The following is a 16577-nucleotide window of genomic DNA, read 5'->3' as shown; positions in this document are numbered from 1 at the left end:
AACAGGTAAATGGTTGGAATGTGATGGGCGGAAGCAGTTGAAAACTTTTGCCAGGAAAGTTAGATTTCTCGGGATAGGCTGTAACCTCTGAAGTATCCAATCTATGGAGAAACACAGGAAGGGCTTGCGTGCTAGGCTTAGGGGTATAAAATGTGTCATTTTTCTCTGTTCGGGGCATGGGCCATGTTTTCTGGTTGTGCGTCCCTTCTTGCAAGATTGAGAATAAATTCTTTTCTCCATGACTGGGTGAGTCTTATTTTTTTCCCCCCAAAAAAGACTTCTTTCTTACAACTTTGGAGGCTCGCCTGGAATTCTAAAGCTTCAGAGAGCAGACCCCCGGGGTGGATGATGGGGAGGTGCGCCCCGCTTTTAAGCGGTCTTGGACTCCACTGGTGGGGGCCTCGCCTCTGGCAGCCAAATGACCCGAGAACAGCTGATTAGAGCTGCTGATTGTGAACAAGAAAAAGGGAAGGTAAAATCTGCCTCTCGTTGACCAGGTAACTCCACGCATGGACCAAGGTAAGAACAAGGGCTATTAAGTATCACCTTGGTGGTCGGGAATTCTGATGAGTCTGAGGTTTATTGTGTGTGCATGAGAAGCGTGACATACGCGTGAAGTGAGTGCAGAGTCCCAATTCGCGTTTCCCTTCTCCCGTGAGGGAAAGGGCTAGGGACAAACACAGTGAAGGATTCAAGAGAAAGCGACCCAGACAAGATTCAGAATGGGAAATAGAGGCAGTCAGTCAACTGGGAAAAAGGGAAAGGGGGTATCTGTAGGAACCCCCAGGAATATTCCTCCAGATAGTCCACTAGGGAGGATGATAAGAAGGCATTGGACCGATAGTGATCAGACCAAGGGAAAAGACCAGGAAAAAAAAAAGGGGGGAAAGATTAAATACTGCTGTTGTATCTAGACCAAGCAAAGTATTTCACCATCTGATGTATTCTGGCGAAAATATGGGGCAGATGAGAATTGGCTTTGTGCTGACCTGGTACTGTATGTTAATGAAAAAACAGAAAAAGCCTAGCTATGCCGTGTGCTGGTTACAGGGAAGGGGCCACTCTCTGTCCTATGAAAGCTGGAAACCTCGACCCTGAGACTAAGCTTGCAAAAACTAAGGCCGCAGAAACAAAAGCTGCAGAAACCAAAACCTGGGACCCCCTGTCTAATCTCCCTCCCCCCTATGTTCCCCCTCCCCCCCCAGGACAAGGGCCATTACGCTTGGAGGGCCCGATAGAACCCACTGTAAACCCTGGGGAACCGCAGACTCAAGCGGGGCCAACAGCCCACCAACAGCTGAGGAAAGAATCGGAACAGTGTAAGAAAGATATACCAAAGTTTCCATTCCCCTGAGCGCCTGAGGAGAAGAGAGTGAAAGAGCAAAACTCCACCGAGCCTTTGCATCCACTGAGAGCAGTACCCACGTGCCAGGGGAGATCCACTTTTTAAATGCCCCACTGACAAGTACTGAAGTAAGGAACTTCAAAAAGGAGATGAAATCACTAATGGAAGATCCAGCAGGGCTAGCTGAACAAATAGATCAATTCCTTGGTCCTAGTTTATATACCTGGCCCGAACTTATGTCCATACTGAATATCCTCTTTACGGGAGAAGAAAGAGGAATGGTGCGGAGGGCAGCTATGAAGGAGTGGGAAAGCAGCATCCACCCGGACAGGGGGTGATGGCAGCAGAACAGAAGTTCCCAAACACGAACTCTATTTTGGATAATAACAACCTGGGGAAAAAAGCACAAATCAAAGATGTTAGAAGCCTCATTATACAGGGAATCAAATTGGCTGTACCCAGATCTCAAAATTTAAATAAGGCCTTTAAAGTAGCCCAGGAGAAGGATGAAACTCCCTTTGCTTACCTGCAATGACTGAGGGACTGTTAGAGATTTGCAATGATTACCAGGTCATAAGGCTGCGGCTCCATTCCAATCGACTGAGCAAGCTGCCTACGTGTGGAAGACAGCATCTCCCCCCCAAGAATGAGCCATATCACCATGGGAACGGAGCAGATAATGACCCTCATCCCTTCCGGGTCATCAAACCCTCCTGCATTCCAAGGAAACCCTACTTCCTAGCCCACCAGCCCCAAGCCATACACAAAGAGATTTCACTTTTACAGCCCTTTATTGACCCAAAGTTGTACTCTGGACCCTAACCCCCTTCCCATAAACTAACATTTCCCTGCCTATTGATGTACTGTATAAATTCACATCTGCACCTTCCACGAGTGGGCTAAAGTCTCTCTTTAAAGTCATGCTGGAGGGGGGACTGAAGTCTGTTCTTCAGACCCCCTCCATTGGGAGAGCTTCTCAGTAAATTCTTTTTTTTGCCTCTGGTCACTCAGTCTCCACGTCCCAGTGAATACCGTCTTTCTCCAACAGGGACCAAAAGAGAAATTATCCAGGGATGAACCCGAATGATCCTGTGGCTCAAACGTTGTTAAGTCAGCTATGTAAAGGGGTCTTAGCCTGATACTCAGAAAAAGATTCAGAAAATAGAAGGATGGATATATAAGCCATTAGAAGAGTTATTGGGAGAGTTCCAAAACGTATTTGTAAGGAAAGAGGAAAAGCAGAAACAGAAAGCCAAGGTTATAATAAACACAGTTAACCAAATGGTTAAAAAAGATTGGAGACAAGTCAGGGAGGGAATAGACAGAGGTTAAATAAAAATACAAAATGGGTTTATTTAGATAAGGGGGCAAGGAAAATGCAAGGCTTTGCAGGGTGCTATCACTGTGGGAAGCCTGGTCATTTCAAAAGGGAAGTGACTTTTAATTTCTCTTATATAAAGAGAGTCTGGTAATCCCCCTCATGAATTTTGAGGATTGGGGATCTGAGGCTCCTCACTTCTAAAGCCCACTAGAAGCTTTCAACAAACCTGAGAGCCCATATCAGGAAAAAAAATTACATTTTTAGTAAGCACCCAGGCAACCAATCCTCTGTAACTTATCTTCCCAAAGAAACCACTCTCTGGCAGTTCCCTTATAGTCTCAGGGGTAAAAGGAGAAGGATTTGAGATCCCCATTCTTTTTCCCACTAATATTTGTTGTGAGGACAATCAGATTGTAGGCCCTTTGTTGTACATCCCAGAAACCCAGAGTAATTTGTTGAGAAGGGACTTAATAGTATTCATAGATCTGAATTTGGAAGTAAGAGATGGGCAGATACAAGTAGTCTTAGCCATGCTTACTGAAAAAGATGAAAAAGATATCAGAGAGAGAAGTGTAGGTGAGAGAAGGGAATAGAGGGAGTTTGCAAGTACTCCTTATTAAAATCAAATTTAAAAAGAAGGGGGAAATTATTTTTCAAAGACGATATCCCACTCCCCTTAAGAGGAGGCAGGGGCTTCAACCCATCATCGAAGGCCTCCTCTGAAATGGGCTCTTAGAGCCCTGCATGTCCTCCTGCAATTCTCCTATCTTGCCCATTCAGAAATCAGACGGTAGTTGAAGGATGGTACAGGATCTAAGAGCCATTAATCAAATTGTTCAACACCCAATAGTCCCAAACCCATACCCTCTCCTTAGTAAGATCCCTACCATCATAAATGGTTTAGTGTAATAAATCTAAAGAGTGCCTTTTGGGCCTGTTCCCTTGATCCAGAGAGTAGAGACATACTTGCCTTTAAGTGAGAGAATCCCTCTACCGGAAGGAAACAGCAAAATGGGTTAACAATTTTACCGCAAGGCTTCACAAAATCCCCTAACCTCTTTAAACAGGAACTGGAAAAAAGTATTAGAGAAATTTGCAGTCCCATCTGAAATTTCCCTTTTAAAATATGTAGATAATATGCTAACATCAGGTAATCAAGGGCTACAATTTGTAAAATAGGAAGTCAAATACCTAGGTCATCTCATTAGTGAGAGGAGGAGGAAGATAAATCCAGAAAAAATAATTCAGACCATTACTAAATTACCTCTTCCTTGGACAAAAAGAGAACTAAGAACATTTTTGGGGATTGATGGGATATTGTAGATTATGAATAAATTCTGATGCATCCCAAACCAAAGGGTTATATCAAAAAAACTGTTGGAGGAGACTGACAAATTAGAATAGAAGGAGGGGGAAGTAAAGGCCTTAGAGGGGCTGAAACGGGCATTGATGCAAGCCCCTGTTCTAGCCCTCCCCTCCCTCAAAAAACCTTTCCATCTGTTTGTTACAGTAGACAAGTGGACAGCCTTGGGGTCCTAACCCAGATCCGGGGAGGCCAAAGGAAGCCCGCGGCCTTCCTTTCCAGAATCCTGGACCCTGTCTCCAGGGGACGGCCAGGCTGTGTTCAGGCCATAAGAGCAACTGCTCTCTCAGTAGAAGAAAGCAGAAAACTGACCTTGGAGGGGACTTAGTTGTTAGCACCTCTCATCAGCTAAGGACTATTTTGTCTCAAAAAAAGCAGGAAGGTGGTTAATAGATTCCCGAATTCTAAAATATGAGGTGATTCTAACAGAAAAAAAAAACCCAAAACTATTTAATACTAACAACTGATCATAGTCTGAACCCAGTCTCTTTCCTTTGGAAAGTGTCCAACCAGGTAGAAACTCCTAAACATGATTGTTCAGACTTAATTGAATACCAAACCCAAGTCTGGCCTGACCTAGGGAACCTTCCCTTACATTTTGGGGAAAAATTGATTATAAATGGGTGTTCTAGGGTCCTGGAAGGAAAAAGGCACAATAGGCATGCTGTTGTTAATGGTCTAACTTGTGAGGTAAAAAAAGCTGTCCAACTGCCCAATGACTGGTTAGCTCAAACTTGCGAGCTGTACGCCATTAAATCAAGCCCTTAAATTGTTAAAGGAAAAAGTTGGTACAGTCCACACAAATTCTAAATATGCCTTTGGTGCAGTCCACATCTTCAGAAGAGTTTAGGAAAAAGGAGGTTATTTAAAATTTTTAAAAAAATTTCTCTTCCCTTCCCAGCCCCTCCTCCCCCCAGTTGTCAGCTCTCCTGTGTCCATTTGCTGTGTGTTCTTCTGTGTCTGCCTGTATTCTTGTCAGCGGTACCCAGAATCTGTGTCTCTTTTTTGTTGTTGTTGTTGTTGCGTCATCTTGCTGCATCAACTCTCTGTGTGTGCGGTGCCATTCCTGGGTAGGCTGCACTTTCTTTTGCACTGGGCAGCTCTCCTTATGGGGTGCACTCCTTGCACGTGGGGCTCCCCTACGCGGGGGACACCCCTGCGTGGCATGGCACTCCTTACACGCATCAGCTCTGTACGTGGGCCAGCTTCACCACGTGGGTCAAGAGGCCCTGGGTTTGAACCGCAGACCTCCCATGTGGTAGGTGGACGCCCTAACCACTGGGCCAAGTCCACTTCCCAGAAGAAGGGGATTGATCAATGGCAGAGGGAAGGAATTAGTTCATATGAAACTGATAAAACAAGTGTTAGCCAGTCTGCTTTTACCAAGAAAAATACCTGTAATACTTATAAATGGGCACCAGAAATGTCACACTTTTAAAGTAAAAGGCAACAAATGGACAGTGGTTAGGGCATCCGTCTACCATATGGGAGGTCCGCGGTTCAAACCCCGGGCCTCCTTGACCCGTGTGGAGCTGGCCATGCGCAGTGCTGATGCGCGCAAGGAGTGCCGTGCCACGCAAGGGTGTCCCCCGCGTGGGGGAGCCCCACGCGCAAGGAGTGCGCCCGTGAGGAAAGCCGCCCAGCGCGAAAAGAAAGAGCAGCCTGCCGAGGAATGGCGCCGCCCACACTTCCCGTGCCGCTGACGACAACAGAAGCGGACAAAGCAACAAGACGCAGCAAATAGACACCAAGAACAGACAACCAGGGGAGGGGGGGGGAATTAAATAAATAAATAAATCTTTAAAAAATAAAAAATAAAAAAAAAATAAAAGGCCAAAGAGGCTTCCTCTGTTCCCCTCTGGAACTGATGGTCCTAATACCCTCCATCCCCAAAGAAACTGGAATCCCTGTATTCTCTGAAAAAAAAAAAGGTAAAAGAACTAAAACAATTGGGGCCGACCTTAGATAGCCAAGAGAAGTGACTCCTCCCAAACGGCTGGCAAATGTTGAATAAACAAATAATGAGGGAAGTCCCAGGAGTTTCGCACCAAGGAAATTATTGGGGAGCACAGGCCATGTGTGACCTGGTCCTCAAGCACTTCACGTGTGTAAGCCTTTATTCTATAGTCAAACAAATCAGTGAACAGTGCATAATCTGTCAAAAAGTTAATAAAAATGTTTTAAAAAAGTAAGTGCCAGGGGGTAGGGACCCCGGCCTAAAACCATTCTAGAGCATCCAGGTTGATTATACTGAAATGCCCCCTGTAGGTCAGCTGAAGTATGTTCTGGCTATTGTGAATCACCTAACAAGGTGGGCAGAAGCATACCCTCTTGCTTCAGCTGCAGCATCAGGAACTTCAAAAATTATCCTTGAACAAATCATTCCCCAATATGGGTTAGTAAACAATGGCAGTCACTTTATATCCAGAGTATTACAAAATATTACGCAAGGTCTAAGTGTCATACGAAGCTTCTGAAGCAGGCTAATAAAATAGGGAATTAATAGACGGATCTGGAACCCCCAAGACGGCTGCTGGAGGACCCCCACCCCCGAGATTCTGCTACCCAGAGCAAAGACTTCTTCCGGGAACACGGAAAAGCCCGGATGTTCTCTCGGACCTTCATCATTGGGTCCTCACTAAGGGATGGATGGGTGGGGTAATCAATCCAAACAGCAGACAGCGGAAACCCCCTCCCCTGCCATTAGCAAAGGGGTGGAATAATTAGCTTAAAAGCAAACTGTGAGGTGGACTTGTCCTGCCCTCTGTACGCTGCTGTCGCCATTTTTCCTCTGCCACGTGGCCACACAAGTAACCCTGGGGACTTATCATCTATAATGGGGAACTGTAGCTTGTAAATCAGCCCTCTTCACCCCTTTTCATCCCCTTCCTCACTACCTGGGACCCCTGCTCTGTTATTTTCTGTTATTCTCTCCCATTTCTCTTCCCTCCCTACCTGAATAAATTACTGGCCTAACTCACCCAGTGTGCTCTTGAAATTCATTTCTGCAGCATGGCCAAGAACCTAGATAGAATGTGGTAACATTTCCATACATTCTGGCACCTGCCATCCTCAGGGAAAGTGAAAAAAACAAAAACCAAACCTTAAAAAAACATCTAAGTGGTCTTAAACCAAATTACTGAAAGTTAAATGTTTACCTATAGCTCTGTTAGGAATCCAGACCGCCCCTAGGAAGAAACTGGGAATTTCTCCTTATGAAAAGAGAAATTGGTCTGCCCTTCCCAGGAAGCCGGAAGAACTCCCCTCCTTTGAGTCAAAAAATCTCTTTCTTCAAAATTATACAGTGGTCTTGTCTTTTACTTTGTCATTCCTCAGACATCGGGGTTTGCCGGCTCAGACTCCACCTCTTGGATCCAGCCACATCAGTGTCCCCGAACACAGACGTGGCAGCTGGGTCCTAATCAAGTCGTGGAAAGAGTCCAAACTCCAACTGACCCCGGAAGGACCTTATCAAGTCTTCTTAACAACTGAAGCAGCAGTCCAACAGAAAAAGCTGGACTCACTATACTCGAGTAATAGAACCAATACCTAAGCCAGACGATAAGTACCCAACAACTTTGTCTGAGACTTAGGAGATAATTTCAGCCCCAGATCCCTTAAAGATCACACTGAAAAAAAAAAAAAATTGGGGGGGAGAGGGTTGAGCTGTGTATCATCCTAGTCAACAACAGCCCTAGTCCTATCGAAATACCAAAGAAGGAATTCAGACCTTAAGCTACAGGTACAAATAATCTTACTAGCCAGAATCTTTCAAACCCAAAAAGCAACTAGCCCCATCAAATTAGTTATAAACGTGACCTGAAGGTCTGGAGCCCCAAACTGTGCAGTGTAACACCTGCCAAGTAATAGACTGTGGAAATTTAAAGCACCAGCAATGGCTGAGTGGGGAAAATAAATACCTATGCCCAGAGCCAGTGGGGAATAATTACAGCGGAGGGCTCCCCCCGCCCCCGCCACCCCTCCTGGTATGATGTATGGTAAGTCACCCAGTATAAAGTATGGACTGCGAATATGGCATGGGTCTCACCAAGTTCGAGGCCATTAAAGGGTAAGATAACCTTTTATAAAAGTAATTACACCACCTGACTGCAAAAGTCTTCAGTGCAATCCAGTAATAATAACTATTAAAAAGGCAGACAAAAACTGAGAACAGCAACAGGGACTAAGCAGTCGATACAGTATATAGAATGGGAGCAAATGTTACAAGTAAAAATCCTCTAGGAACATTCCGTATCCAAGTCCTTCCTCCCCCTGTAGATATGACATCAACAATGCCCTCTCCAGCTAACCCTTCAAAAATACAACACACACAAAAACAACCAAAAGCCAGTTCCCCAATTCAAAATGATGACAACGCAGTCAGGATACTTAAGGCAGAAAATTTAAAACAAATCATAAAAATAGAGACAGGATATGGGGACACATAAGCCTGGGTAGAAGGGATCGAATATACAGTCCAGTGTCTAAACAAAAGCAACTGCTATGCTTGTACAACAGGCCGACCCACAGCTCATATTGTACCCTTTCCGTTAGGTATGAAAAAGCATGAAAGGGAGTTTAGGTGCATGATATTCCTCTTCCAGAATGCTACTCCTGGTGAAAATTGTAGTACGTTGTCCCCTCTTCCCACCGGTCAAAAACGAAAACATCAAGGCCATACCCACCTCCCATCTAGGCCCAGGGAATCACTCTGCTTTTCTTTAGACAGGGGTAAAAATTCGGGACCTTAGAACCATGGCCTCATGTACACAAGTGTGGAACATAAGCAGTGATCGTAATGAGAATTTTTCTAGTTTGGTCAGACTGCGAGCAGACCTGTGGTGGTACTGTGGAAAGGGTGTTTTCTCTAACCGATACTGCCTAAGAGGTGGGGCGAAACCTGTGCTCTGGTCCAATGGGCTATCCCATTCACCTTGGCATTTAAAAAAAAAAGCAAAACAAAAATAACATCCCAAGGAGGGAAAAGTCTACTTAGTCCTTTTAACAAGCGGATCTATCTAAACAATACAGAAATTCCCCGAGAAGCCTCAAATAAATTTAAAGCTAAAAATCAGGTAGCAGGTGGGTTTGAGTCATTTTTGTTCTAGTGAGTCACCATTAATAAAAATGTAGATTAGATTACTTACATTATAATCAACAGAAATTTATTAATTATACTAGGAATGCAGTTAAAGGAATTGCAGAACAATTAGATGCTACTAGCAAAATGGCATGGAAAAATAAAAGAGGCTTAAATATAAGGCTAGCTAAAAAAGGGAGAGTCTGTGTTATGATTGGAGGTATTTGCTGTACATTCATTCCCAATAACACTGGCTCTAACGAAACTATCACTAAAGCTTTACAAGGCCAAACAGCCCTATCTCAGAAATTAGCAAAAATTCTGGCATTAGCAATTCACTCACAAGATAGCTTGAAAACTGATTTGGAAAATGAAAAGGGGTTGCACTGTCCACCTTAACTTCCCTCATTATCTCAGCTGGGGTGCTTACCACAGTCGGATGTTGTTATCATTCCTTGTGTCCAAGGGCTAGTTCAAAGATTCATTAAAACCACCCTAACCAAACAAATGCCCATACAGTATACACAAAACAATCTGTACCCCCTTAAGGAAGCAGGCTGCAAAGACAGGGACCCCATGATGGCTGCTGGAAGACCCCCATGCCCAGGATTCTGCTATCCAGAACAAAGACTTCTCCTGGATGAAAAAGAAGAGTCCGGGATGTTCCCTAGGGGCTTTATCATTGGGCCCTCACTAAGGGATTGATGGGTGGGGTAATCAATAAAAACAGCAAACACCGCGCAAACGCGGGGCGGGGCAGCAGGGGGGAGCGCGCAGGCGCCGCGGCGGGCGTGCGGGCGCGCAGGCGCGGACGGCGTTGGTTTGAAGAAGACCTTCAGCGTTGCCCTGGCGGAGCCGAGTCGGCCCTCGGGTTGGAGATATGTGTAACACACCCGCTTACTGTGACCTCGGAAAGGCTGCCAAAGATGTCTTCAACAAAGGATATGGGTTTGGCATGGTCAAAATAGATCTGAACCAAGTCTTGTAGTGGAGTGAAAGAAGAGTGGGAAATTGAAGGCCTCATATAAACGGGATTGCTTCAGTCTTGGTAGTAACGTTGATATAGATTTTTCTGGACCAACCATCTATGGCTGGGCTGTACTGGCCCTTGAAGGTTAGCTTGCTGGCTATCAGATGAGTTTTGACACAGCCAAATCCAAACTGTCACAGAATAATTTCGCCCTGGGTTACAAGGCTGCAGACTTCCAGCTGCACACTCATGTGAATGATGGCACTGAATTTGGGGGTTCTATCTACCAGAAGGTTAATGAGAAGATCGAAACTTCAATAAATCTTGCTTGGACAGCTGGCAGTAACAACACCCGCTTTGGCATTGCTGCTAAATACAAGCTGGATTGTAGAACTTCTCTATCTGCTAAAGTAAATAATGCCAGCCTGATTGGACTTGGATATACTCAGACCCTTCGGCCAGGAGTCAAACTGACCCTCTCAGCTTTAATCGATGGAAAGAACTTCAATGCAGGCGGTCATAAGGTTGGGTTGGGATTTGAACTAGAAGCTTAATCTGGTTTTGAGTAGAGTATCAGATTTGTCCCTGGAGGTGAAGAGAAATGAACCCACTGTTTTGGCCTTAAAATTCTTCTGTGAAATTTCAAAAGTGTGAACTTTTTATTCTTCCAAAGAATTGTAACCCTCCCTACACTTGAAGACTAGAGGTTGCCAGTCCATCCTAAGGGAGGTACTTGAAGGCATGCATGGAAGTTGTCATGTTTGTGCCACATTTCAGTTCAGTTCCTCAGTGTTATTTTAAATGTGTTCCTCAATGACAGTGTGTGTCACGTTGTAAAGGAAATGACCCGATCCTCCAGTTTGTACATTATGTCCTGCATGTCCCACACCACTTTTTCATGACCTTTTAATATATTGGTCTCTGTGCTGTAGTGGAATCTTTGGTTTTGCATCAGAGTAAAATAAATCCATCACATTTGGAACATAATTGCTCATATGACTTGCTGGTGGTGGTTTTCTTCTATTTCACGTGATTTGTTTTGTATTGAGAAATGTGTTAATGTGTGGGATTTGTGTCCAGAAGTGGTCTGTCTGTTCAAGGAGTTGAATTGATAGACATTGGTTCCCTTACGCTGTTGCTTGTCCATTCCACTCTTGTTCACTTCATGCTTTTATTGCTCTCGCGCATTCAGCCTGGGCAGAGGCATAACTGGGAGGAGCTCGGTTTTTAAAAAATTATTTGCTTTCTGTTTTTATTAGAGAAGTTGTATGTTTACAGAAAAATCAAGTGTAAAATACAGAGTTCCCATATACCACTGCATTAACACCTTGTATTAGTGTTACACATTTGTCACAATTCTTGAAAGAATGGTTTTATAATGGTACTACTAATTATAGCCAATCATTTACAAAAAAAAAAAAACAACAAAACAGCAAACAGCTGGAACCCCTCCCCTGCCATTAGCAAGGGGTGGAATAAACAACAGTTTAAAAGCCAGGCACAGGGCTAAGTATGAGTGCAGCTCTTTTGCCTCTGGACCTGTACCTGTCCGCTGTGTGCCACCCTCTCCATTTTTCCTCTGCCATGTGGCCACACAAGTAAATCTGGGAACTTATAATCTATAATGGGGAATTGTAGCCTGTAAATCAGCCCTCTTCATCCCTTTTTACCCCCTTCCTCTCTACCTGGGACCTTTGTTATTTTCTCCCGTTTCTCTTTCCTCCTTACTTGAATAAATTACTGGCTAACTCACCCAGCGTGCTCTTGAAATTCATTTCTGCAGCATAGCCAAGAACCTAGATAAAATCCGGTAGCACTATGAGGAAAAGTGTGCGATAACTCTTAGAAAATTTGAAGAACAGAAATGTAAAAACTAAAGAGTTTAAAAGAAAGAAGGGTGATTATAAGAAATGGAGATTAGTTTCCACATAAAGGAAAATATATGTTAATTAATGTAACCTGGCAGCCTACTGCCTCAGTTTCCCACTCCAGGATTAAGCACAAAGGAAACCAGCTTAAGCCTTTCTAGAGGCAGTAGAAAGGATGCACAAGAAAGAGCTAAGTCAATACCAATTCAGCACTACATTCCATTCCTTTTTTGGCAAAAGGAACAGGTAAATGGTTGGAATGTGATGGGCGGAAGCAGTTGATGAAAAACTTTTGCCAGGAAAGTTAGATTTCTCGGGATAGGCTGTAACCTCTGAAGTATCCAATCTATGGAGAAACACAGGAAGGGCTTGCGTGCTAGGCTTAGGGGTATAAAATGTGTCATTTTTCTCTGTTCGGGGCATGGGCCATGTTTTCTGGTTGTTCGCCCCTTCTTGCAAGATTGAGAATAAATTCTTTTCTCCTCCACAATTGGGTGAGCCTTATTTTCTTCCAAAAAAAAGCTTTCTTTCTTACAGAACCCTGAATTCCAGCTAAACCTGTGTGAGAGAAAAGGAGAGGACAGGCAGATTAGAGGGCCAGAGACCACGTGGTCATGTCTCCTTAAAGCGATGAGGAAATGCCGGGCAATTATAAATAAGCTCACGGAAATTACTCAGGCAGAGCCTAGAAATCTGGCCAGTCTGCTTCAGATACCCATAGAAGGCTGCAGAAACTTTCCCTGGGCCCTCAAACGCCCACGAATTCCCTTTTAGAAAAAGCCTTCTCAATTTTCAACAATTGAGTCCACGCTGCCAAGGAGGAGAGGGTAAGGAGGGCAGGCATAGGGCCCAGAAACAGACTCCACTTCCTACACAGGAGCAAAGTACTCCGTCCTAGCCTGCGCTGGACCTTTCTGAAAACAAAGACAAGGCACCCTGGAAAGGTGCTGTACAGAATATACGAGACGAGCAGTGTGAAAGGCAGTGACGTACAGCAGAACTGTAAGGCAGCGTTCTCTTCTTTGCCGTGCTGACTCACTTCTCTGAGGGTGACACAGCACAGACACAAGACACTGAACAGGCTCCTGAGCTGCGTCACAGCAGCCCTACCTTCTGGGGGCATGTTCTGGGTCTGGCGTGAGACCTGGCTTGTCTCAGGCCCTTCTGGTGTCACTGCCCATTCCACAACACTCTCCACGGTGCCCCTGCAGCAGCCACCAGTGCTACCTTCTGCACCAGCAGAGCTAAGGCAAAAGACACAGCCCAGCTGTGATGTCTGTGCCAGAGGCCACTGCGCTCTGTCCTCCCACTGCCTCCGGGTAGTTCCTGCCACACAAGACTCATCAGGGGAGGCTTGGAGTCTCTCCCCAACATTTCAGAGGCAAATATCCAGCTGAAGAGCTGGTTTATTCCTGGGATACTGACAGAGCCTGAGGCTTGGGAGCCCCAGAATTCCAGTCCTGACCAGCCTTCTGGAGTGTCATTTAAGTGGCAAGGCTAAGACATCATCGGTCAGTCTGTAGGAACAATGAGTAAGATGTCAACTAAAGTAATGCCAGTGCCTTTATAAAGGAGATGACAAGGGCAGGACATCAAACCAAAAATAATAACTAAGGTATAATTCACATTCCTACAAACTCTATGACCCTGAACCAGAGGCTACTTCTGCAAAGGTCTTCTACAGAGTAACAAAGCATCAAATGATCTAAGGCATAGAAAGTGCTTTGTAAGCTTTAGAGTGCCGTAAATGTGGGGTATAATCCTTAACTCTAAAATGTTGTTTCTACAATAGATAGGAGGGTTTCGAGGAGCCAAGGTTTGTATTCTGAACGCTGATTCTCGTCTCCAAGGCTGGGCTGGGGCAGGAGCTTCCAAGACGCCAGAGAAACTGGCTTTCCTAGGCTTTTCAAAATAAATACGGCGTAACTTTTTCTTTAAAAAATCATCTGCCAGGCTCAAACGAAAATACATAAAAATAAAAACCTGGGATCTGCACGAAGCAGCACGGCGAAGCAGGACGAGAGGCGCGCCCCCCTCCCCAGGTCCCCCCCCCAATCCCCTCCTGGCCTCTGCGGGTGCCCGGGCACCTTCCATCGCCCCCGCTCCCCTGGCGTCGGGGCGCGCAGCCCTGGGCAGCTGACCCGGGCTCAGGGAAGCCAGCACCCCGAAACGCGGCCCGCGGGACAGGGGCGCCGGCAGGCCCCCCGGCCAGCCCCGACTCGAGGCCCCGCCCCGCCCGCGGGCGCGCGCCCGGGGGGAGGCCGCCCCCGCTCCTCACCTGCGCCGCGGCCCGCCCGCGGGCGTCACGTGCGCGCAGAGCCGGAGTCACGTGCGCGCGGGGCCAGGCGTGCGCGCCGCCCTCGCGCTTCCGGTCCGGCGCGCGGGGCCCCCGGGGACGCAGGTGCGCGGTTCGCGCCTGCGCAGCTCCGCGCGCTACCGCGCCTCGCCCACGTGACTCGCCTCGCCCACGTGACCCGTCTGGGGGGGCCCCCCGCGGCGTCCCGCCCCTTCCCCAGCGGGAGGAGCCCCGCCCCTGCCCGGCTCCGCCCACGGTCCGCGCAGACACCTGCCGACACCTGCCGACACCTGGCGAACCCCCCCCTCCCGGCTCTTGCGGTGCGTCCGGCCCGTGCGCGACCCAGGCACCTGAGGCATATGCCGAGGGAGGGTCGGGGCAGCCCTAATCGGATCCGAGAGCCCTGCCCTGTGGCCCAGGACCGTCACCTTCCTTTCTAAGCATTGTTTTGAGCACAGGTCTTCGGATTGCTCCTTTTTTGCGTGGGGAGGTTAATCAGAACCCACGCATTGCGATGAGCGCCTCTTCAGGTTTTGGGAACAAATTCAAAGTTGCCAAGTTCCGACCCCACCCCAGATTCCCAGAACGCCTGCTGGCATTGGGCGGAAGGCAACTAGGGCCTACCTGGGGTCTGCTGGCCTGAGCAACAGGGTGCTGGCCGCTGCCCTCGTATTCCACGTGCTCCACTGGTTCACAAGGGGAGGCGATTGCAGACGGGACCGGGTGACCACAGCACTGAAGGGCTCTGGACTGCAGGCCGCCCAGGCCGGGGTGGTCCCTGACACGCCTGCTGGCTTCCACGCCACGTCCCATGTAAGCGACCACAGTCTACACCAGGGGTCTTTCCTTGACCATACTGGGACCCCAGAGCCTGGCCAGGCCCAGCACAAGACGTCTAGGACAGTGGGAACGAGAGGGCGGGTCTGGATCACGCAGCTTGTAGGCAGTGGCGCCTTCTGAAGGCCAGAGAAATACTTGGTATGATAAGGCGCAATGTGGCTGTGCTCTTAAAAAGGCTATTTACCCCCAGAGGCGCTTTCTCACTCCTGCCTCCCCCCATCCCGGAATAGGCTGCATGGCGAACTTCGAGGGAGGTGTGCCGGGAAGGGGGCCACAGAACAAAACAGGAAGCCGTGGACCCCCAAGACTGGCCTTTAATGGCAGCCAGGGGTTGGGGTAACAATCTTGGGGTGGAAGTTGCCCTGAGGCTTCAGCTGTGATAAATTATTAAGCAAATGCCAAAGCCATGACTATATTTACACATTTGTAACATTCCAAACTCTGGACTTCAAAAGCCAGGCCAGATCTGATAGCTAATTAATAGGCTCCACAAACTCCCAATTTTCTTTTTGTCCAAGATGACACAGGCTGAAGTCATTAAAAAACAGACATCGTAACTGAAGAATAGGTTATGGGCAAGCGAGCACAGGAAAATGTATTTCCAGAGCTCAAGGATTGAAAACAAACCAACAACAACAATAATAAAAACCCTGCCAAGTTTTAATGAGAAAAATAATTCTAATGTTGTAAAGATCATACAATAGCCTTAGATTTGGGGCTTAAGGGGGAAGAAATAAAGGTAGAAAAAAAAGCTTTGTGAGACTTTAGATATGTTACCATATTGACAGGGTTGAGAAACCTCTTCATCTTACAAGTCCCCGAGGGCAGATGTGGGTAGACAACTGCCATTCCTTCTGCTCGGCTGTCCGGCTGCATCCAGCTTCCTCGGCTCACTCAGCGGTGACCTAGACCAGCAGCAAAGGGGGATTTTTTTTTTAAACCTGATGGCCCTGCTGTGTGTTTGAGCTCAGCGGGAACCGTTCAGCAAGCAGGTTGGATCCCGATGAGGATAAAATAAAAATTGGTGCTTGACCTCATTGTCTCACTCCCAGATTCTCATTCTGTGGATGTGAAAGTCCAATCAGGTTCTATAAATGTATACAAACCACCAAGAATAGATGTGCAAAGATCGGTTCCAAATATCTTCCTGCTTGCCTAGGTCTCTGAATTCAGTTTCCTTAGTTTTTAAGGCATATATAGATGCTCTGTTCCCACAGTATGCCTCACAGCAAAGCTTTCGGGTCCTCTTCTGGAGCCCTCAGGTGCATAAGGTGAACTGATGCCTGAGGAGCAGGCTGGTGGATCACCCCTTCCCCGGGGTTCGGCAGGAAAAGGTGCCTTCAGTTGACCTTGCTGAGCCTTGATGCAGGAGGCTTGGTCTTGCAAGTAGCAGAAAACCCACGTCAAGTGCCTTGAGGTGGTCCTGTGGTTCAAAGTGTCATCAGCAATCGGGTCTTTCGCTTCTACTCTGTTACCCATGTGTTGACTTCACGT

General features: G+C 46.9%; 1 protein-coding gene and 1 pseudogene across 2 annotated transcripts in view; one reads left to right on the top strand and one right to left on the bottom strand.

Moving 5' to 3' along the window:
- The window catches only part of PRXL2A (peroxiredoxin like 2A), a 29243-nt gene extending 14844 nt beyond the window's left edge, over positions 1 to 14399 (bottom strand). The window contains exon 1 of one of the 2 annotated variants that reach the window (XM_058299380.2): positions 14226 to 14399. Coding sequence is in view for 1 of the 2 variants with exons in the window: in XM_058299378.2 (XP_058155361.2) it covers positions 1569 to 1589 (21 nt within the window). In the remaining variant the exon portion in view is untranslated. Of the gene's footprint in view, positions 1 to 1568; positions 1605 to 14225 lie in introns of those variants that run through there. The other variant, XM_058299378.2, reaches the window with a different exon arrangement.
- Positions 9901 to 11078, top strand: LOC101435751 (voltage-dependent anion-selective channel protein 3 pseudogene; annotated as a pseudogene).
- Positions 14400 to 16577: the final 2178 nt, after the last annotated feature.

The sequence above is a fragment of the Dasypus novemcinctus genome, chromosome 6 (assembly GCF_030445035.2).
Source record: "Dasypus novemcinctus isolate mDasNov1 chromosome 6, mDasNov1.1.hap2, whole genome shotgun sequence".
Classification (NCBI taxonomy): Eukaryota; Metazoa; Chordata; class Mammalia; order Cingulata; family Dasypodidae; genus Dasypus; species Dasypus novemcinctus.
This window is presented reverse-complemented; position numbering and strand designations above follow the sequence as displayed.